The 23,341-nt window shown below is 37.1% G+C and overlaps 1 protein-coding gene across 6 annotated transcripts in view; it reads left to right on the forward strand.

Annotated features, from left to right (window-relative positions):
• Etv1 (ETS variant transcription factor 1) overlaps positions 1–23,341 on the forward strand; it is a 98,526-nt gene that overhangs the window by 47,540 nt on the left and 27,645 nt on the right. For all 6 annotated transcript variants that reach the window (XM_069996168.1, XM_069996167.1, XM_069996169.1 and 3 more), the window contains 3 exons: positions 10,566–10,695; positions 13,720–13,908; positions 18,275–18,522. In XM_069996168.1, coding sequence (XP_069852269.1) covers positions 10,566–10,695; positions 13,720–13,908; positions 18,275–18,522 — 567 coding nt within the window. The remainder of the gene's footprint in view (positions 1–10,565; positions 10,696–13,719; positions 13,909–18,274; positions 18,523–23,341) is intronic.

Consider the following 23,341-nt stretch of genomic DNA (forward strand, 5'->3'; position numbering starts at 1 on the left):
GGGTTACAATTACATGGGCAAGATAATGAGTACATTTCCTATCAAGCATTGTAGCCTCCTCCTTTGTTTACCCTTCACATCCCTTCCCAGCCTCCCCTCCCACCTCCCCCCACTCAATCCTCCACCCCCCCCCCCCCCTTAGAGCAACTTTTCGGCAGAAGAAATAAGAATGGCCAATAGACACATGAAGAAATGCTCAACTTCTCTAGCCATAAAAGAAATACAAATCAAAACAACGTTGAGATTTCACTTTACCCCAGTTAGAATGGCTATAATCAAGAAATCCAGTAACAACAGATGCTGGAGGTGATATGGCCAAAAGGGAACCTTACTGCACTGTTGGTTGGAGTGTAAACTTGTATGGATATTTCTCAAAAGAATACACATAGAACTCCCCTGTGACCCAGAAATCCCACTTCTGGGCATTTTACCCAAATGACCATAAACTAGGCCATACTAAAGCTACCAGCACAACTATGTTTATTGCAGCATTGTTCACCATACCTAAATTTTTACAATTAATTAACTAACTTATTGTGATTCTGGGGTTTGAACTCAGGGTCTTGCACTTGCTAAACAAGTGCTCTACTGTTTTTTTTTTTTTTTGGTTGTGAGCCTTGAACTCTGGACCTGGGCACTGTCCCTTAGCTCTTCAGCTCAAGGAGAGCACTGTACTACTTGAGCCACTTCCAGTTTTCTGGTTGTTTATTGGAAATAATAGTCTCAGCATGTTTCCTGCCTGAGCTGGCTTTGAACCATGGTCCTCAGATCACAACCTCCTGAGTAGCTAGGATTACAGGCATGAGCCATGGCACCCAGCTTAAGTGCTCTACTATTTAAGCCACACCTCCAGTTTTTTTCTGCTTTATTTATTTACTTTTAATTTTTTAATTAGAGATAAGAGTCTCATAGATTTTCCTGGCTTCCAACTCAGATCTTAAGATCTCAGCCTCCTGAGTAGCAAGTATTACAGGCATAAGTCACAGGTGCCTGGCTTGCTTTACTTATTCTTTTCAAATATGACCTTCATACCTTATTCTCATGCTAGCCTGGGAATGAAATCTTTTCACAATATTTCTCAACTATGTAGTACCATGCATAGCTCTAAAAATGGTAGTTTTTCCATAACACAACTGAAATTGCAATATCAAGTTAAAGACATACAAGTCTTTAGCTAGATTTCCTCCAAAAACTATAGATTTGATTCAATGATTTGGTTCTGCTGAGAGAAGAATTAAAATGTGATATTAAGCTGGGCTCTGGTGGCTCATGCCTGTAATCCTAGCTACTCAAGAGGCTGAGATATGAGGATCACATTTCAAAGCCAGCCTAGGTGGGAAAGTCCATGCGACCTTTATTTCTAATAAAACAACAGAAAACCTAAGTGGTGCTGTGGCTCAAGTGGTAGAGGACTTGCCTTGAGCTGAAGAGTTTAGGGACAATGCCCAGGCCCAGAGTACAAGCCCCACAACTGACCAAAAAAAAAGTGATATTAACTAAGTACCACTGGCTCATGACTAATTATAGCTTCTCAGTAAGCTGAGGCCTGGAGGATCATGATTTAAAGCCAGCATGTACAGAAAAGTCCATCTGACTCTGTCCCCAATTAACCAGAAAAGTGCCAGATTGCAAGCATGGCTCGCAACATAGAGTATGAGTTATTAGCTTAAGGCTCTGAGTTCAAGCCCCAGTATAGACACACTTACAGCATTTGAGGCTTTTCTTTTCCTAGAGTAATTGTTTTGTATTCAGAGAATCTGTACTCTATTTTTCTCTCGGGATAAGCGTTAGGAAGGAAAACAACGTGCAAGGTTAGAGCCAAGACCACTTAGCACTGTGTTTACATTCACTGTCCACATATAGAAAGAGACCTTTGTGTCACTTCTGACATTTGGGCTATCAGGAAATAGCAGAAGCTTTTGATGCTGGATAGCAACACTTTTTCCTTTAGTGGAATATGAGTAGTGTGAAATTTTAAATGCCTTTGGTCACAGTCATAAATTGAAAGAAGGCAGAATGCCTAAGAGCAAGCATGAAGGCCCTGAGAAGTGTTTGCATTTAGCTACAAGTGCCAAGAATATATTAGTAAGGTCATGTGTACAGATATATTGTAGCTCACAGACATGAATTAATCAAATATAAAGAAGACAGTGCTGGCTAGTATCTTTGTTGGGAAAAAAAGCAACAGCATTATTTTGGAAGCCTAAGTAAATTCTTGATGGTGAGGAGCGTGTCCTCCACTTCCTCTCCACTCATCCCCCCATTCACAAACACCTAGAGTAGTATCTGAGCCACAGTAGCTAAATTAATTACTTACTAAAGAAATGAATGGATAAATATCTCAGATAATGTCATAGTGGTGCTCATGCACGAGAGAAATTGTACATGTGTCTATTAATATAAATTTGTGTTGCAGCCAAAACCCCCATGCTCTGTTAATCTGTTAAAATTTAGCCTTAGCTTCTTTATGCATTATATTAGCCAGTTTTTGGTTGCTGTGAAAAAAAAAAAAACCTGAGAAAAATCAACTTAAAAAGAAGAACAATTCTGGCCCGAGGTTGTAGCTCCTGGTTGCTTGGCCATGTTGCTTTGAGCCTGTGCGGCTCAGCCTATCATGATGATTCACCTGGAGCCAGCCGAAAAGCAAGAGATGAGGAACTGGAGAGGGCAAGATCCCCATATCTCGTTCAAGAACACATTCTCAATAACTTAACTTCCTTCCACTAGGCCCTCCCCCCTAAAGATTTAATCACTTCCCAATAGTGCCACAAACTGAGGAACTAAGCTTTCAATACATGTGCATTTGGAGGACATTAAAGATCTAACTTGGACCGGGTGCTGCTTGCTCATCCTGTAATCCCAGCTACTGAGATCTGAGGATCGCAGTTCAAAGCCAGCCCAGGCAGGAACGTCCATGAGACTCTTATCTCCAATAAACCGCTACAAAACCAGAAGTGGCGCTGTGGCTCAAATGGTAGAGTGCCCGCCTTGAGCTGGAAAAGCTTAGGGACAGTACCCAGGTCCAGAGTTCAAGCCCCACGGCCCAAGGTGGGGCGGGAGGGGGGGAAGGGGGGGTGCGGAGGGGGAATCTAACCTGTAGCAATGCCTTAAAAGAGACACACACACACACACACACACACACACATACTTATACACAACACATGCAGGGTGGCTCACACCTAGCTACTCAGGAGACTGAGATTTGAGGATCATGGTTCAAAGCCAGCTGGAATAGGAAACTCCATGAGTTTATTTTTACAATGAACCACCAAAATGCTCCAAGTGGAGGTGTGACTCAAGTGATAGCATGGCACCATTGAGCAAAAAAGCTAAAAGATAGTGCCTGGACCCTGAGTTCAAGTCCCTAGACTGGAAAAAAAAGGAAGAAAGAAAGAGAGAAAGAAGGAAAGAAGAAAGAAAGGGAGGGAGGAAGGGAGGGAGGGAAGGAAGAAAGGCATATAATATGAAAGAGATTCTGAATGTCTCTGATTTGGAATTAGATATAGACAATATTACAGTTCTTTGAAAATTATAAAACACTATGCAAATTTGCATTGTTCTTTTTCAAAGCATTTTCTGGCTCCAATGAGTACTAAACTGACACTTTAAAATGTTGTATTTCCTAAATGTATGAGACGCTATCAACTTTACCTAGAAAAATACACAGGAACTTGACTTGGTCTGCGGAGTGGCCATTAGCTGGGCAGTTACAAAAAACAGTCTCAATGAAAGGACACAAAAGAATGTTCTACTGTTGTGATTGTTTAGGGAATTCTTCTACTATGAGCAGATTTAAATTCATTCTCTTCATCTATATATGTGGTGGTCAAATGTGATTTTTTGTTATATCTATGCTTAACCAAAAATGTATTTGAATACTAGCTTAGTTGCTCTTGGAAAGACAAGGGTATTTCTGCAACCCAATGGAACCAGGACAAAATTTGTGCCTGATAAAAAAGCACGTAGGAAAAAAAAAATGAAGCTAGATAGTGTCTCATAGTTTAGTTCATAGTTCTAAAATAAAAACAATTGCGAATTTTAACAAAACCCTCAATGATAAACTACCATGACCCTAAGTTAACCTTTGAATTAAGAAGTGGTTACGTTCATTTTGGAAGTACATCATTTTAAGTCCTGGTATTTTAGAACTCTTAACATTTAACCATTACAAGAAGTCAGTCATTGTTACCCCTAAGATATGGTCTTAAAGGTTAAGCTCCCATCCATGAAAAAAATACTAGGATATATCTTCAGAGTGTGCACCTCCTCCCAGCTCTGCAATTGTCTGGAGGAGTTGTGGGTCATAAACAATTTTGCTTGGAAAATGTCTTTGAAGAATAACTCCCTTCCCCCAAAAGACTGTAGATTTCCTAGATCAAATGATCTAAACTGCTGAAGTCAGAGATAAAGATATAATATCATTTAAAAAGTCATCATTCCTTCATAAATGAAATGAAGGAGTTAACTCACTTTGATCTAATACACTTGAAGAAGGCAAGATTCACTTTAATTAAGACTACACACAATGCAGATGCTTGGAGCTCTGTCCGTTCCAGATCCAAGTAAGGACAGGACTGAAAGTGAAATGAAATGTACCTAAGGAAGCCTCAGCAGCAGGCTGGAGCCGGGTTCAGTGCAAGTAATTTAATTAGTGTTGATCATGACTCCAGATGATGGCGATTTGATAAGGAATAATTTAGTACTTAACAGCCTTTTACATGCACCAACTCCATGTGGGAAGGTAAAGCAAATTGCACAAAATGAATGTGCTGCTTTCTCTTGTGCTCGTGCCAATGAGCTGGAAAACCGCCTGTTAGCAGACGTTCAGACTCTCAGCCCCATGATAAAATACCCAACACATTTCCAATGCAGCCCTCTGCAGTGGGAGTCCATGCTACCTTCATGGAAGGATGAATAAGTGAAGTTGTTTTTGTGAGGTAGGATCTTCAGGAAGCCAGCACATTCTGGTAAGAAAGATAAAATAGCCCGAGCTTCCTTATATAACATTGAAGGCTTTCAGTGTGGCTTTCTTCTGTTCTTTCTTCATATCCAACAATTTAAAATGTCCCCACACACTACATGTACTGTGAGGATACAGGAGCTCTTGGCTGCTAGAGTTGGACAACCTCTAAGCATCCTTGAGTATTGGCATCAGAAGAAAAGAGATACTAAGATTTTATTTTTTTTTTTAAAAGAACTCATTTGTCAGGTGCGTAATCCATTGGTATGCAACTTATACTGGGTCTAGGTGTGGCCATCAAGCATCTTAGGTTAAAAAAAATTGTACCCAATTTTTCTGGGTGCTGTTGGCTCACACCTGTCATCCTAGTTATTATTGGCTCACACCTGTCATCCTAGATCTGAGAAATATGGTTCCAAGCCAGTCTAGACAGGCAAATCCATGAGACTTTTATCTCCAGTCAACTAGCAAAAAGTCAGAGGTGTAGGTGTGGCTGAAATGGCAGAGCACCAGCCTTGAGTATAAAAAGCTAAGGGAAAGTATCCAGGCCGAGTTCAAGCCCTAGTATGAGCACACACAACAAAATTAACCAGTTTTAAGAATCACCTAGAACCTTTAATCCGGTGTATATGAATTGCATACATGCATACTTCAAATTCATCCCCTCTATAGTAATAGATTTTATAATATACAAAACCCTGATACATCTAGTTTAATCAATCAGAGCTTCTGTTAGTGGTAGATTAGTATGCTAGTGCTTCCATGGCCTCATAATTCTAAAGGCCAGAAATCCTAGATGAAGGTGTCAACAGGGTTCTGAAGGCCAGGGGAGAGACTTGGTTCCACACTTCTTCCCCAGCTTCTGCAGTTGCTGGAATGTTCCATATGCCGTAGCTTATAGAAGCTTCAACTTTATTTCTCCTTTCTTCATGCACTGTTATCCTTGTGTTCTTGTTTCTATGTCTAGATTTCTCCTTTACAGGATACTAGTCATATGAAAATCCACTCCAACTGACATCGTGTGTGTGTGTGTGTGTGTGTGTGTGTGTGTGTGTGTGTGTGTGTGTGTGTGTGTGTGTATGCAAGCATGCATGTGCATTTCAATACTGGGCTTCTTGTTTTTACTTGGCTTTTTAGTTCAAGCCTGACACACTATCATTTGAGCCATACCACCATTTTCTGCCTTTTTGTTGGTTAATCAAAGATAAGAGTCTCTTTGATTTGTTGACCCAGGTTGACATCTCAGCTTCCTGAGTGGAGAGGATTACAGGCGTGAGTCACCAGTACCTGTATTCAATGACTTCATGTTAGTCGTCCCCTGTATTCAATGACTTCATGTTAGACTTCCAAACAAAGTTACATACAAACACTCTCAATTAGGGTTTTTGTGTTATTGAAGTTATCTATTATATTTCTTCTGTGCTTAGCTTCTTTAACTTTATTTCTGTGACATCATTTATGGTTTTGACTTCATTAGTAGGTTACTTATCCTTTGTTTTTTTTTGGTACTTTTATATGAATATGCTATAATCTTAAAAATAACTACAATAAAAAGAGCTGGGGGCATGGCCCAAGTGGTAAAGTACCTACCTAGCAAGCACGAAATCATTTGTTCAAACCCCAATACTTACAAATAAAGAACATACAATATAGTATAAGGAAACATAGCAGTATTGTTTTTACCTGCCAATTTATTTTATTTTATTTTTTGCGGTTGTGGGGCTTGAATTCTGGGCCTGGGTACTGTCCCCTAGCTCTTCTGCTCAAGGTGAGTGCTCTACCACTTGAGCCACAGCGCCACTTCCAGTTTTCTGGTGGCTTATTGGAAATAAGAGTCTCACAGATCTTTCTGCCCAGGCTGGCTTTGAACTTTGATTCTCAGATCTCAGCCTCCTGAGTAGCTAGGATTACAGGTGTGAGCCACTGGCGCCCGGCCCAATATGCTATTCATACTAGATATTTATTAGGTCCTTAGGTCTTATCAAGTTTTATTAATCTAAATAGGTCTGAGTTTTCAAGTATAATATTACTACTATCATACTTTTTCCAGTCCTGGAGCTTGAACTCAGGTTCAGGGTACAGTTCCTGAGCTTCTTTGGCTCAAGGCTTGTGCTCTACCACTTGCAACACAGCACCACTTCAAGCATTTTTTCTGAGTAGTTTATTAGAGATAAGAGTCCCAAAAGACTTTCCTGCCCAGACTGGCTTCAAATTGCAATGCTCAGATCTCAGTCTCCTGAGTAGCTATGGTTACAGGTGTGAGCCACCATCGCCTGGCTCTATAATTATGTTTTTTACTTCTTTGAGTGCTCCCAGGAGGTCTTCTTATATGTTGCTACTCCTTTTTCTTGGAAAAATGTAAAACCTAATACCTAATCCAAAGTGCAAAGGCTACTGTATATGCTCAAAGAGTAGTTGAAAACTGTTTTTCAAGAAGATAAGTATTATGATTTTTATATTTGTAATTGGTTAATGTATAACATATGCTTTATCTTATACTATTTGCTCTTTAAAGAATTATTGTTCTAGCTGGGCACCTGTGGCTCAAGTCTGTAATCCTAGCTACTCAGGAGGCTGAGATCTGAGGATCGCGGTTCAAAGCCAGCCCTGGCAGGAGAGACCTTGAGACTCCTATCTCCAATAAGCCACCAGAAAACTGGAAGTGGCGCTGTAGCTCAAGTGGTAGAGTGCTCGCCTTGAGTGAAGAGCTGAGGGACAGCGCTTAGGCCCAGAGTTCAAGCTCCACGACAGACAAAAAAAAAAAAAGAATTATTGTACTCACATACATAAAAATACATCATGAACAAAGGAGATGATTTTCTTATAGAATAAATTGTATCACAAATCTTCATATAACAAAACTTTTCATCATAAAAATATAAGTAAGAACATTGAATTCAGGGGCTGGGAAGGTGGCTCAGTGGTAGAGCACTTGCCTTGGATGCATGAGGCCCTGGGTTCGATTCCTCAGCACTACATAAGCAAAAAGAAAAAAGCCAGAAGTGGCACTGTGGCTCAAGTGGTAGAGCGCTAAACCTTGAGCTGAAGAGCTGAGGGCTAGCGACCAGGCCCAGAGTTCAGGCCTCACGACTGGACCCCCCCCCAAAAAAAAAAAAGAAAATTGGATTCATATGTGTACACAAATGTAAAGTGTTAGTCATATTTAAATTATTAGAAACATACTAGGAAACCAATTTGTCAAGGAAATAAAACTTTGTCTAAGGAAAAAAATATAAAGAGAATATAATGAACCCTGATATCAATCAGCTTTTGACATTTGCCAATATTTCTCTAATTTGATTCATCTGTTCCTCACACATAATTTTTCTAGAACACTTTAAAGAAAATTTCAAATATTTTATTATTTTACATATTAATTCTCTTTGAATCTCAAATGCAAACTTTTTTGTATAATTACTATGCTGTTATCTAACAAAGTGAGCCAGAATTCACCAAATTATCCAATACCTATTCTGTATTAAATTGTATGTATACAGGTTTCTTTCTGTAGTTCAAATTATAGTATAAATAGATTCTCATCATAATTGATTCTCAAGATTTATTTAAATCTAAAGTTAAGAAATTGTAACTTTTGGTCAGGCGCCTGTGGCTCACGCTTGTAATACTAGCTACTTAGGAGGCTGAGATCTGAGGATCGCGGTTCAAAGCCAGCCGGGGCAGGAAAGCCTGTGACACTCTTATCTCCAATTAACCACCAGAAAACAGGAAGTGGTGCTGTGGCTTCAAGCTCACCTTGAGCCGAAGAGCTGAGGGACAGTGCCTGGGTCCAGAGTTCAAGCCACACAACTGACAAAAAAAAAAAAAAAAAAAAAAGAGAAAAAAGAAATTGTAACTATTTTGTTTTCAAATTTTGTTGCTGGAGATTGAGCCCAAGGCCTCACACATGTTAAATACATACTTTACCAATAAACTTAAACTCTAGTCCTTGCACTATAACTCTCTGACCTAGAATAACTGTTGTAGAGAAAGTTATCGAAATTCTTTTCTTTTCCTATTTTTTCTTCTTTTTTTTTTTCTTTTCTATCTTTAATAGTCATATTTAGCATTGGTGTGTTTCTCTATACATACTGCATTAAGAAAATATTTTGAAACACAATATTCAGTGTAATTTTCCTTAGACAATTAAAGTTACTTGCTTATCAAATTTGTTTTCTAGGATGCTTCTTATGACGAAAATATGATTGGACACATCAAAATTGTATACTTATATAGAGTGTTTAGTGTCATTAACTTTGATGGTTCTTGATATCTAATTCTTAAGTTAAAATTATATATGACATAGAAGATAGTATACATATATAATGTAATAGTACAATGAAAGTTAAATGATACCATAAACCACGTTTTTCTTGTGATATCTTCCTTTATAAAATGCACACATGACATTTTATGGTTTAAAGCAACTAGAATATATTTCCAGAATATATGTTCTTTCAGTGTGGATTCACAGATTAACCCTACTTGTGGATATTATATATTTAAAAATAAGTGATATTGGGATTGGACCCAGGGATTGAACTCTTTCTTGTTAGACAAGATCCCTCCCATTTGAGTTATGACCCAGCTATTTTGTTTTTATTCTGTTTTTGAAACAGGTTTTATTTGGCTCTGTCCAGCTTCATAAGGAGATCTCCTTACTTCCACCTTCTGAGTAGCTAAGATTTCAGGCATGCACCAGTATAAAAATGCATTCTTATGTATATTCTCCTAAAAAGCAATTCCTTATTTAATGGTTTTTCTATTCAGTTTCATATTACAGAATAAAGAAATAAGATGATATTTATTTGTTTTAAGGCTATACAAATAAATATTTATCTGAAAATATACTTGCTTCATAGAATACTTTTTTCTATCTTTTTAAAGTTTTTATTCTTATTACTATATTATTTTCAGTATAAGTGAATCACATTAACTTACAGACATACATAAAACATAGTAACCGTATATTAAGTAATATAAAGTAGCATAATATATCATGATGATGAATAATTATTTTGTTATTTGTGACATATATGCAATTCTAGTATGTAGTTATTTTAATTCTGTAGGCAGGTATTTTAACCTCTGCTTTGTAAATAACCATTGTTCTTAGAGGTTGAAATGTTGTCTAAAGTATCATTTCTTTCCTTTGGTCCCACCCATGGATTTTCTTTGTCATATTTTAGTTGTCATTCCATCAAACCATTACTATTGATGCACTTGAGATATTTTCATGTCAATGGTGCTTAAAATTATATTTGAGGCTTCAGTTGATTCAGTTGTATTATTTTCAGTTTTAGTCATTAGAAATCTTTCTGAAATGTTTTCAAAGCTTCCCTTCTGAAAACTGAGCTTCTAGAATTGTTAATATCAGATAAGCAAATTACTAGTGATTTGATTTACTTTAAGTAAAGAGAGGACATTCAAGCATGTTTATTGTTACACAAAAGCAGAAAGAAGTATATAGAGATTCTTCAATCCATATATGTATATATATTTATTATGAAATGGTAATACTATTTTAAAGAAGAGAAGTCAAATATTAGTGTACTTAATTTTTAAATGTATTTAATTTTTATGGGTTTTTAAAATTATTTTATTTTAGTGGCTTTTCATGGCCTACCACTGAAAATCAAGAAAGAACCACACAGTCCATGTTCAGAACTCGGCTCTGCCTGCAGTCAAGAGCAGCCCTTTAAATTCAGCTATGGAGAAAAGTGCCTGTACAATGTCAGGTAAAGCAATTCAGTGCATGCATATAGGGTGGTGGTTCTTATAGAAACAATTCTGAAAAAATATAAAATCTCAAGTCAATTTTATGAGTTATATCTTCATCTACATCACAAGCTAATTAGGTAATACATTTAGCAGGACTTTTCAAGAACCATTTGCCCTACAATCACACACTTTTATAGTCATTTTAAAGGAATAGTTTTCATTTCAATCATTAGTTGCTTTTCTACTGTAGTGATGCATCTTGGGGTGGAAGAGAGGGTCATTTTTGGCACAGAGGCTTGTGAAGGTTCCCATTAGCATGAATGCATTATGCACTTTAGATCAAGAGTTTATAGAAAAAAAAAGAAGAAACATTTGGCAAGTCTAAGCAGTACATTAGTTATCTGACAGGCACTGCAGATGATCTATCTGGTACATTCATGGACACTTGTAATAAAACTGCAAGTTTATAAGGCTGGAAGAGGCTATTATCTATTAAAAAGCCAGTTGTTCTTCTAATGATAATACAGGGTGGTGCCATAAAAGTGCATTGTTCATTTGGCAGAAAATTTGATAACATATATGTTCATTGAAAACTCTTCATCGTGAATTGCATGCATCGTGAATTGCCTGCTTTTACTTTTCATATTAGCCTCTAATTGTATAAAGTACAAGTTGGATCTGACTTCTGAATATGACCACAATTACAGCAGAAACTTAGTTGCTGAGAGGAGTTGGTTTGGAAACTTATAAAAATGGTTGCAAATATTTATATGGTTTTATAAATTATGTTAGCTCAGGCTCATCACCTATTATGATTTAAAAGGTTCCTTTTCTCTCCACATTTAATATATATCCTCTTTTCTATCTAAAGCATCTAAGAGTCAAGAAACTTCTTTTAGTACCCTCTCATAGTTCCTGGCCAATACTAGTTCTGTTGTTGATGTTGTTTTGGTTACAGGTATTGGTGCTGGGAGCTGTTCCTTAGCTTTCCACTCCAGGTTGGCACTTTACCACTTACTTGAGCCATAGTTTCTTTTTTGATAGAGAGTCTCATTGACTTTTCTGTCTTGGCTGGCTTTGAACCAACTGCAATCATTAAATCTCAGATTTCTGAGTAGCTAGGATTACAGGTGTGAACCACTTGCGCCTAACTTACTATTATGGTATTTTATTTCTATTTGTTCTCAAAAACTTGTCTTTTATATCTGTTTTTTTAAGAGCTTCACTAGAGCCTGAAATTATGAGCCGGCTCAGTTGAAACTGCAAAGCTTTTATTAAAAAAAAAAAATCTCTTGCAGCAGCTAAGTATGAAAGCATACTGAGTTCACATAAGACCATATTGATCAGTGTTTCATTGTTTAGTTTTATTTCTTGCATTTTTCTCCGTAAGATGCTGAGTATCCACAACATAGTTATTTAACATATTGAGGAATTTGCTATCAACGAAGCAGTGAGATCCAGAATTATCACTGCAGCTCAGCATTGATCAGAACTGTGACTGAAATCACTTGTGTTCTATATAACATATCTCACTTCCATAAATTAACAGTGGAGGAATTGCTTGGATATTTGAAAACATTTTTTAGGACCAATAATTCTCTGTGATATATGACATATATAATGAATTCTCTTACTTCCATCTCTCTACATATAATATAATTTAATACACCAGTTCATAGGGAAACAGTAATATTTTAGGTTAGAGAATGAGCAGTTTGTTTCTTCTTTCATGAAAATAAGTCAGATGAGCCACATTTCAGAAGAAGCAGTTTTCATTTAGAAATTCTAATAATGAACATAGGTAGAATCAATCAACTGGTTCTTTATTTGAATATCATTGACTTTACTTTAAAATCAAGTGGACATAGATACATAGCATATACTCCATTTCGGTAAAATACTTTTGCAATTGGATATAATTCAATTGTATTGATGGAATGGTAATAAATTATTAAATATGTCAATTAAAACATTTCCTTTTAAAGAAAAAGTATTTGATTTTTTTTAATTTTAAAAGAAAACACAGTGATTCAAACTGGAATTATCTTTTTGTTCAGTAAAATCAGCCTTTAACCAAACATTTTATAGATTACAGTAATTAGTGAAATCATATTCCCCAAAGCCACACATAGGAAAGCAATTTAAATTTATATCATAAGATCAAGCTTACTCATTTTATTCTGCTGTAATTGTGAGTGGAAGTTAGGCTATGGTAATAGAATTTTATTCTTAATAACATTATTTTATACTCATTCTCATGCTCTAAGAAAATTTAACTATATCAGACACTTTAATTCTCCTCATTAATCCTTATTATCCTATGTGAGGAAGTTAATCCAACCATCATTCATTTAATTAAAAAAAATTGAAAAAGGCAAATATATTTTCTTAAAATTCTACCACAAAGATAAAGGCAAACAAATATAGTCTCCCATCTTATTGAGCTACTGTTTGTTCTTGTTTTAAAATGTAATATCAATGAAAGATTATAAAATAATAGCTATCTAATGATGTAGGAGAGATCATCACATTCACTCAAATGGATGACTTAAGAGTAGATAGAATCGTAGCTACTCAAGAGGCTGAGACCTGAGGATTTCAGTTCAATACTATCTTGCGCAGGAAAGTCCCTCAGACTTTTATCTCCAATTAATCACCCAAAAAAGTTCGAAGTAGAAGTGTGACTCAAGTGGTAGGGTGCCAACCTTGAATGAAGAAGTGTTCAGTCTGAGGTCAAGCCCTAGTTCCTGCACATACACACACAAAAGGAGTAGATGGAAAAAGTAGCATTATTTCCATTGAAAGATTTTCCTTTTACCAATAGTTATATATATACAAAAACCCCCACATTTTATGTCTTACACCATTATAAGACTTCACAGAAGTATTCCATTTTCTGTTTGAAGGGTGATTTTGATAAGGTTTTAGCTCCCTTATGACTTAAGTCTAAGATGGACTTTTTTCCCAGGACTGGAAACTTAAGAAAAAAAAAGTTTGCTTAAAGCAACAACTGTTCTCTTTTCCTCATGTTCCCTGGATAGTGCCTATGATCAGAAGCCACAAGTGGGAATGAGGCCCTCCAACCCCCCAACACCATCCAGTACGCCAGTGTCCCCACTACATCATGCATCTCCAAACTCAACACACACTCCGAAACCTGACCGGGCCTTTCCAGCTCACCTCCCTCCATCGCAGTCCTTACCAGACAGCAGCTACCCCATGGACCACAGGTAAACTGCACATACCATTGTTTTCTTTTTAGAACTGTGCTTTTTTCTCTTGGAGGGGATTCTTATTACTAATTCTGAAGACCTATATTAGTTTAAAGATGAGCACGTTAATTTTGCACATAGGTACGTACTATTTGAAAGAGCTTGCTCACTGTATATTTATAAGTAATTTGTCGAGAAGGTCGTTTATAACATGCCTTTTATAAACATTTAAATTGGTTGCTAAAATGGAAAACAATCTATATTCTGACATTTGAACATTTTCCTTTTGCTCTGCTTGAATTACATTGCTTTACTTAAACTTTAAATCAGATCATCCCATTTCTATGAGCATATGTCTGTACTTCTGTAAAGTTAAGAGGCTAATTTTAGCAGATGGCTTATGGAATTAGTTTCTTTACCTTAGATTGAATGATTTAGCCATACATGGTTGTATGTAATACAATTTATTTGATTAAAAGTGTTTATCATCCTTTTCAAAGGATGAAAATTTAATGTCAATAGATCCATGACCATGGACACTGAGAACATTGAATTAAGGAGACAAAGTAAATTAGTGTTAGGGGAAAGGCAGGCTCTCAAACATTCAACTAGTCAGAAGTATGTGGTGGAAAATTCTTGACATTTCAAGACAAAGACATACGTAAATCAGATACTGGAAAATTGCCTAAATACATGACTTAAAATACATTTGACTATATACAGCTGATTATAGATAGCAGATCTCCATCTTCCTTCTTTTTACTTTGCACTTGTATATAACCACTGGTGTGATAACGATTTCATGTTTAACATGTATTGGGTCTCCTGGCTGTGAGCTATCTTTGTGACAACCATGAATGCTAGCTGGAAAAAGGTTATTCAGTATTGTCGTCCTACAGATGCAGTAGGCATAACCCTATGAGCATAACAAGTAGTAGAATGTAGCAAAATCAGGAATAAGCAAGCTTTAGGTTTCTATTGCCTTTGTAAATATATATTATCAGTGAAATTACACATTGTGATTTTTTAAAAAAAATTTAAGTAGTTGTAAAAAGAGGCTTCAAATCAACATGTCAGTTTATGAGTACATTGGATCTTGGTCAATGTCACCCCTTCCTACTTGTTCTCCTTCTCTCCCAACCCCACTCATCTCAAGTTGCATGGTTGCAATTCCTAATATTGTGTTTCACAATTGGCTACTAGAATTCCTGAATATTATATCCATAAGCTATCCAGAATAATAAATCCATAAGCTATCTCCATTAGCTATCTGACTGTGACACCATTGTGAAATTAACCCAGCCAAAGGAACCTTCCAGATAAGCTTAAAAAAGCAGAACAGGTAGCACAGGCAACTTTCTAAATATAAAATCAACACTCAGACCTGATCTTTAGGAGTTATTTGATGGGCACAATTTCACATTCCCAAATCTTTTGGGTAAGAAGAAATAGATGAAGGCATTTTTTTTTTTCCCAGTGTGAGACTTCTACATTTGTTTTCATCCTCTAGGCCTCTTGTGCTTTAGTTTTGAAATGGCTCCTATTATCTTTCCCTTCTCACCCGTAGTCCTGAGGCTTTGTCAGAGTGAAATGGTATGTGCATCTGTGTAAACAGCTTTGTAAACAGATGAAAGAATGTATTGCTGGGTGGGCCACTAAACAGATGTGCATTGTGTGGGGGCTAAAAGGAAAAAAGAAAAGGAGCACAAAAATAGAATCAAGTGTTATTTTGTCCACTTTTGGTGACTTCCCAGAGTTCTTCATAACCCAACCTCTCAAACTCCAAGTGGCTGCCAAAATCGTAGGTTCTATCTGTGCAGACTAGTTATTTCTTTGGGAAGGTGACTGCCGAATAAACAGCAGTGTCCGTTTTTAGATGACCTAACTGGAATTTCGTTAGCCAAATCCATTTTAGTTTCTCAACTTGAAGTCAAATATTTGAGACCCAGAACAGCCGGCCCGGAACTACAAGAGGGAAGCTCAGGGTCTTTTCCCACTGCTCCCCAACTGCGTTTTGAGGACAGTACCAGCTGGCCAATCCCAGGAAAATCTCCCAAGCCTTATGTTTCTGCTGAGGATTTCTTAGAGGGCTGTAGCCAAACAAATGACAGTCACTCAGTTACAAATGGCAAATTTGCTCTGGGGAATAGATGCTTTTCCCAGATAGCCCCATCTAGCCCAGCACCCCGCCTCCCTCTGGGAACACTCAGTGGCCAATTGGCCTGTGCTCTGCTTCCTTTCCTCAGCCTCAGGCCAGCCCTTTGGCACTCTGTCCTGAACCTACTGAGCAAGATCCCGGTCTCTCTCTCTGTCTCTGTCTCTCTCTTCCCCCCCTCCCCCTCTCCTCCTCCCTTCTCCCTCTCTCTGTGTTCCCTACCCCTCCACTTTGCACGAGTTCACCAGCATGCTTTTCTTACCCATCAACTTTCTTCCAGAAGCTTCTTCAGTCACTTTCATTTTACTACTGGTCAGTGGCTGATAAGAATGCCACCCTGTGGTCTCTTGTAAAGCATGTGTTTGATGTGTGTATGTCCCCAGCAAGAACCCAACTGGTATCAGGTTGACTTTGTAAAAGCAAATGGTTTGATTCCCTGCAAAGCTTTCTGTACAAGCATTATTAACTGCCTTTTAAGGCTTCACAAGTGAGTTTTAGTTTCTTATTTTATCTTCAAGTTACAATTTTCTGATTCACTCCTTGACAGTTCTTAATGATAATTTCTGTTTCTTTTTTTGGCTAATGAAATAAGCAAGAGAAGGGAAATGAATGCAGTGCCAGTCAGCCTGTTTTTTTTTTTTTCTTCAATATCCGAGCTTCCAAGTTTATTTCTGCAGGTGTAGGTGGAATTTCAGGGCTTTCCATAGCAGCCAGGGAGTCTAGAGTTGAATCACGGAATGGTGTCTTCTTAGAAATGCTAACGCAATTGCCTTGCCATTGTTTAGTTTCTATCTTGTTTTGATTTGACATCACCAAAATTAAATGGTATCTTTCCTAAAGTCTCAGGATGCTTTTAGTAGGGGATGGTTAATAGGCTAATTTTTGCTTATAGATGTTTTATAGGTTATTTTTAAGTACTCTTGGGGCATTTTTAGAGCACTTTTGAATCTTTAATTAATCCATATCTTTGTGGTGGGTCAATAATATTATGGATGAGAAACACGGAACAAAAGAATTATATGAGCAGTCAATCATTACACAGGATGAACAAGGATGAACGAGCACAGGAGGACTCACCTCTAGCTTTCTGCTGAGGCTTCAGAACTGACTTCTGATCTCTCAGCCACCTTGCTTCAAATTTATGCAATTTCTTTTATCTTCCTTTGGTGGTCCGCTGTATATTTATACTGTTTTAAAAAGAATCAACAAAAAGCTTAAATTTAAATCCCCATAAAATCAAATTCTATTTCTTACTTGAACCTGATATTAATTGGAGCATTCTTGAAGAGTTAAAAGTTCTGCTGATTTGACAAAAAAAGTTGCTGCTTTCTTATTTCAGTCATTACTGATGGTTGTGGAAAGAAAACCAATATAAGAAGGCTCCTGTTTGCTGATTAATATGGTAACAGAATTAAAAGAGAGGATGAAGTTGGAGATCAGATTCTTTTCCATATATAGTTATTTCAGAATCTTTTCATGTAGAAGTTATATGAATAAACTAATTGGCTTAGAATCATGCTTCTTAGCTATTAAAGTTTATATATACTCAGAGTACTTTATTACACTCTTATCTCTGCTCACAACATATCTTTAAATTATGAATTGTACTGAAATGATTATCAGGAATAGATCCGAAAAGAAACATAAGTCAGTATATGATTTAAAATCATTATGGGGGGGGGATGGGAAGGGATGGGAAGGGGAAACAAAGGAGGAGTCTACAATGCTTGATAAGAAATGTACTCATTATCTTGCCCATCTAATTGGAACCCCTCTGTACAGTATTTTCACAATTAAAAAAAAAAAAGAAAGAAAAAAAATCATTATGTAGCTGGCAGCTGGTGGCTCATGCCTGTAATCTTAGCTACTCATGAGGCTGAGATCTGAGGATTACAGCTCAAAGCCAGCCTGGGCAGAAAAGTCTGTAAGACTCTTACCTCGAATTAACCACCAGAAAACTGGAAGTGGCTCTGTGGCTCAAAGTGGTAGCCTTGAGCAAAAGAGCTCAGGGACAGTGCCCAGGCCCTGATTGCAAGCCCCACAACCACCACCACCAACGAAAAGAATTATAATGCTAACCTAAGAAAGAGAAATGCTGTGATCTTTCAATATCGATAGTTTGGATCATTGAGTACTATTTTGTTTACTCGCACTTAAAAGTTATTGGTATAACTTAAAAGAATAGTCTGAGTTTACTATCTATCTGAAACATATTCTCTTATCCCCTAGATTTCGCCGCCAGCTTTCTGAACCTTGTAATTCCTTTCCTCCTTTGCCGACAATGCCAAGGGAAGGACGTCCTATGTACCAACGCCAGATGTCTGAGCCAAACATTCCTTTCCCACCACAAGGCTTTAAGCAGGAGTACCATGACCCAGTATATGAACATAACACCATGGTTGGCGGTGCGTCCAGCCAAAGCTTCCCCCCTCCTCTGATGATTAAACAGGAACCCAGAGATTTCGCATATGATTCAGGTAGGCTTGTACTTCCATGCAATTCTATGTAAAGCATATTTCACCTCCTTTGTCAATTTGGATAGTATTGTCAGACTTGTTGACTCATGACTATTTATAATGAGAGATCCTTCTGAATTTATCCTGTATTTGAAACTAAGTGGAAGGTTGAACTATCAAATCATTTTGGTATATGCTGTTAATCAAAATAGTGTCTAGAAATGAGACTATTTCAATGAGAAGTGCAATTTATAAAATTATGTGTTTTCAGCTCAAAAGGGTGCATGGTAATTTTCTTCCCTCCCTCCCTTCCTTCCTTCCTTCCTACCTTCCTTCCTTCCTTCCTTCCTTCCTTCTTTCCTTCCACTCTTTCTTTCCTCTTTCTTTCCACTGTTTCTTCCTTTCTTCTTTCTTTCTTTCTTTCTTTCTTTCTTTCTTTCTTTCTTTCTTTCTTTCTTTCTTTTTTTCTTTCTTTCTTACATTTTTTTCTTTTTTGGGGGGATAGAACTCAAAGCATCTCACACACTAAATTGGTGCTCTACCACTTGAACCATGTACTTATCCCTATCTTTTTGCCCAGGCTGGCCTTAAATCCTCTGGCCACTATCTCTTGAGTAGTTGGAATTATAGGCCCATAATAGACTGCAGAGCTGCTTTGCTCTCTCTTTTTTCCCCTGTTCCCTTCTTTCTTTTCTTTTACTCTTCTTTTCTTCCCTCCATCCATCCATCCCTACTTCCTTCTTTCTTTCCTTCTATTTTTCGACTGTAGTCCTGTTTGAAAACAATGCTTACATAAAACAATATTTCTTCTATATTGGGCATTTCTTGTATATAACTTAAAAATATATTGATGTCAAAGATTCCAAGAGCTCATAAATAAGAACTCTGACATAATAGGACTGGAATAGCAATGTGTGATTCATTCATAGAGCTTAACTTTGGCTCAGTGAACTAGAATGTACTATAAGATACAGTCTATTAAAAGGGAGAGAGACCTTACTGAGAATAAGAAAGGCTTAAAATCTATTCCAAATGTTACCATCAGTTTTTCCAACATAAAATTTAAGACTTTAGAAGAAATACTTAACTAATCTCCCGATAATGTGAGAATGCAGGGCATATATTCTTTTTACACATCTCAGATGTTTTGAAAAGATTAATGCAATAAAAGTTAATGTTTAAGGGCACCATGCACTTATAAAATACTATCACTAGTATTGTTGTATCTGTGGCCAATAGATAGTCATAGACATGGAAATGTTTCAAAAAAATTGTAATTTCCTTTTGTCTGGATTCAAAGGTAAAGATAGGTTTTATTTTCTATGAAAGGACTATTGCTTCCCTCATAATTGTTCCATTTTTATATCAATTTTGCTTGAGGGGAAATAAAGCTGTTTCCATGCCCTGAGTTCTTAGCTTCAATTAAGAACACTTACTTCATTATGAACTTCTTTCAATCTTGACAAGAGGGAGCTCTGAGACTGAGAGTTAACCTCTGGCCATTCTTGGGTTGCACCCTTCCTCACTGGGCAAGTTTGAAGACTAAGGGAACTAACCGAGTAATTTAAGGCATGCCCTAACTCCTAGAGAGCATCTCCCCATGACCCATGAACTTTTTAACAAATGGGGAGTCCACAATTAGGGCCTGAGTTGGTTCATCCTAGGCCTTATTTTCTGAAAACAGAGTACACAGTTCCTGTGTTTTCCCCACCTCTCTGTAAATACAAGATAGTGGCCAAAGAGGCAGCTTAATGAGAGGATGTGAGGACAGAGTCTGGATGTGTCTTTGAGCTTGTCTCTGAGTTCCCTTCAGCGTAGCACCATGTTGGATTGGAATGAGAAAGAAAAGCAGAAAGGTGGATAGACATAATCTGCAACTTAGACACTTGTTCCATCCTACTGCAGGATCAATCCTAAGAAATTTCCTTAAATGCTGCATTTGGGACTTGTGGTTTATTATCCCATGACTTATTTTCAAACATGGGGAAGATAAGATCTACTTAGGTTGATTTATAATTTAAATGTATTAATTTTGAATTAAATTTAAGTTAAATTATTTTATATTACTTATTTACTTATATATTTTTGTGCTGCTACTGGGGCTTGAACACAGGGCTAAGGCAGGATCTCAGCATTTTCACTCAAGGCTGACACTCTAGCATGTGAGCTATATCTCCAATGCTTGCTCTTGTTTTTGGGTTACTTGGAGATAAGAATCTTACAAACTTTTCTTCCTAGGCTGGCTTCAAATCTTGGTCCTTATCTCTCACTCCTCACTTCTTGAGGATATGTGAATCAATCAGGAAAGAGATTTAAGGATTCTAATGAGAGTCAAAGTATGGTACCTGGCTCTGAAAAGCATTAATTGCATTATTGGTGGACCACATGCATGCATCATGGACTGTAGCTAGTGACTGCATGACCCTCAAAAGCACAGCTGTGTCTTTCGAAAGCTTCAAAAACATGGTTCAACATTCTATTTTAAAGTTATGGCCTATTTACACTGATTTATGAAGTACTATTTGATATTTGAGATGCTTTTAACTTTTTGCCACTTTGCCTCTAATTCTCTCTCTATATAAAATTATATATATATATATATATATATATATATATATATATATATATATATATAATCTATCTATCTAGGGCTAGGAAGGTGGCTCAGTGGTAGAGTGCTTGCCTTGCATGATGCTTGAACTCTGGGCCTGGACACTGTCCTTGAGCTCCTTTTTACTAGATTCTAGAAGTCTACCACTTGAGCCACAGCAATACTTGCAGCGTTTTCTGTGATTTAATTGGAGATAAGAGTCTCATAGCCCCCAGCTGGTGGTTCACACCTGTAATCCTAGCTACTCAGGAGGCTGAGATCTGAGGATCATGTTTCAAAGCCAGCCGGGGCAAGAAAGCCCATGAGACTCTTGTGTCCACCAGAAAATCAGAAGTGGTGCTGAGGCTCAAGTGGTAGAGTGCTAGCCTTGAGCTGAAGAGCTGAGGGACAGTGCTCAGGCCCAGAGTTCAAGCCTCACGATCAGATACACACACACACACACACACACACACACACACACACACACACACACACACACACACACACACACACACACACACACACACACACACACACACACACACACACACACACACACACACACACACACACACACACACACACACACACACACAAATTCTTGTAGACTTTCCTGCCTGGGCAGGCTTCAAACAACGATCCTCAGATCTCCTCCTGAGTATCTGTGATTTCAGGTGTGAGCCACCAGTGCCCGGCTTCTAATTATATTTTAAATTGTGAAATTTAATTTTGAATTTATAATTTCATTATTGCAACTAGGATTCAAGTTTTCTTTATTTGAATAGTTAGTGGTAAAGATGGAGTTTTTGGGGTATGATTTTAAATAAATATAATAAAGTCTAACCAGGGCTTATAAAACTTAATCTATGGATATGAAAATATACTTTTCTGGCCAACAGATTGCTGTTGTGAAATAGATACCTCTGTGTATGTCATATATTACAACTAATAAGTATGATGTCTAGATATTTGATTTGTATAATTAATTTTTTCATTCGTGCTGGGAATATATTAAATAACTTTCTAGGAAATCTAATGTATTTATCCCTGAATCTCTGATTTACCTCTTTACCTATTAGTTTTGAACAAACAGCACATTAGGAACCATTTTCTAAGTGTTTTAGGAACAATAAGAAAAACCCACCACTTTTAAAGTCACATAATCCAGCATGTTTGATCTAAAGGTTATCCTTCCAGAAGGCCTGTAGGTCTCTTTATTGCTTAATTCAATGTATCATAAATGTTGTGACAATAAAAGATGTCTTGTAAGAGGAAAGGCAGCATGATTGTGCTCTAATAAAGCCTGACATTAATTATGACATGGGAAATGGAAGCTCTATTAGTGATAATTATAATTACAGGAATGCAATTTCAACTGCCGAATATTTAAGATAAAAAAATTCGAAATATTATCTTAGCAGAGTAGAAAGATTTATTCAAGAGTTGAGTAAAACACTTGGATCAGAAGACAGAGAGAAGATATAAACTAGGCATTTAAAAAGCCAATGTGGTGAAGGAGTGCAGCATTATTTCCACTATTGTTATTCTTCTGTAGCCTAATAAGGCTTCATTCAACAGTACAGATTGTTTTTGCATCCTTTTACAGGCATTCACTACAATAACTGGATGGATGAACTATTTTCATATGTTTTTTGAAGGCTAGCTACATCATCTGGAGGATAAGGCTAGATGTTTTAAGATTCGAAAACTATGTTTTTTCCTAATTTGGTGAGGAACATATAACACATTACCAGGTGTTTAAGAGATACTATCCTTGTTAGGTTCACTATTATGAAGTGGGAAAATATAAAATTTCAAACAATATGAATGGATTAAAATGAGTTCTTTATTTTCTTTTAAATATACCTCTTACCAGGAGTGTTGTTCATACATATTGGTTATTTATAATCCCAGCTACTGAAAAAGCTGAGAATTGAGGTCTGAGGTGAACCTGAGCAGGAGTACAAGACCCTACCTGCAAAACAAACTAAAACTGAAAGGAATAGGGTGTGATTTACTTCACAAACAGGAGGTCCTGAATTCAGTCCCCAGTAAGGTGAAATACTTGACAGAAAATGAAAAGATACCACAAACACCGTTAAGAATTGAGATGTTCAAAGAAGGGGCCTTTTATAGCAGTTTTAGAAATGGCTGAATAATAACAAGAGCAAACACAAGTTGACAATCCATATGTGAACTTTTGAGTTTGAGCCTTCTTACTTGAATGTTACAGCCCTTGATAACACAGTA

This window comes from Dipodomys merriami, unplaced genomic scaffold (genome assembly GCF_024711535.1).
Source record: "Dipodomys merriami isolate MVZ:Mamm:240054 unplaced genomic scaffold, mDipMer1.0.p SCAF_5, whole genome shotgun sequence".
In the NCBI taxonomy this organism is placed as follows: Eukaryota; Metazoa; Chordata; class Mammalia; order Rodentia; family Heteromyidae; genus Dipodomys; species Dipodomys merriami.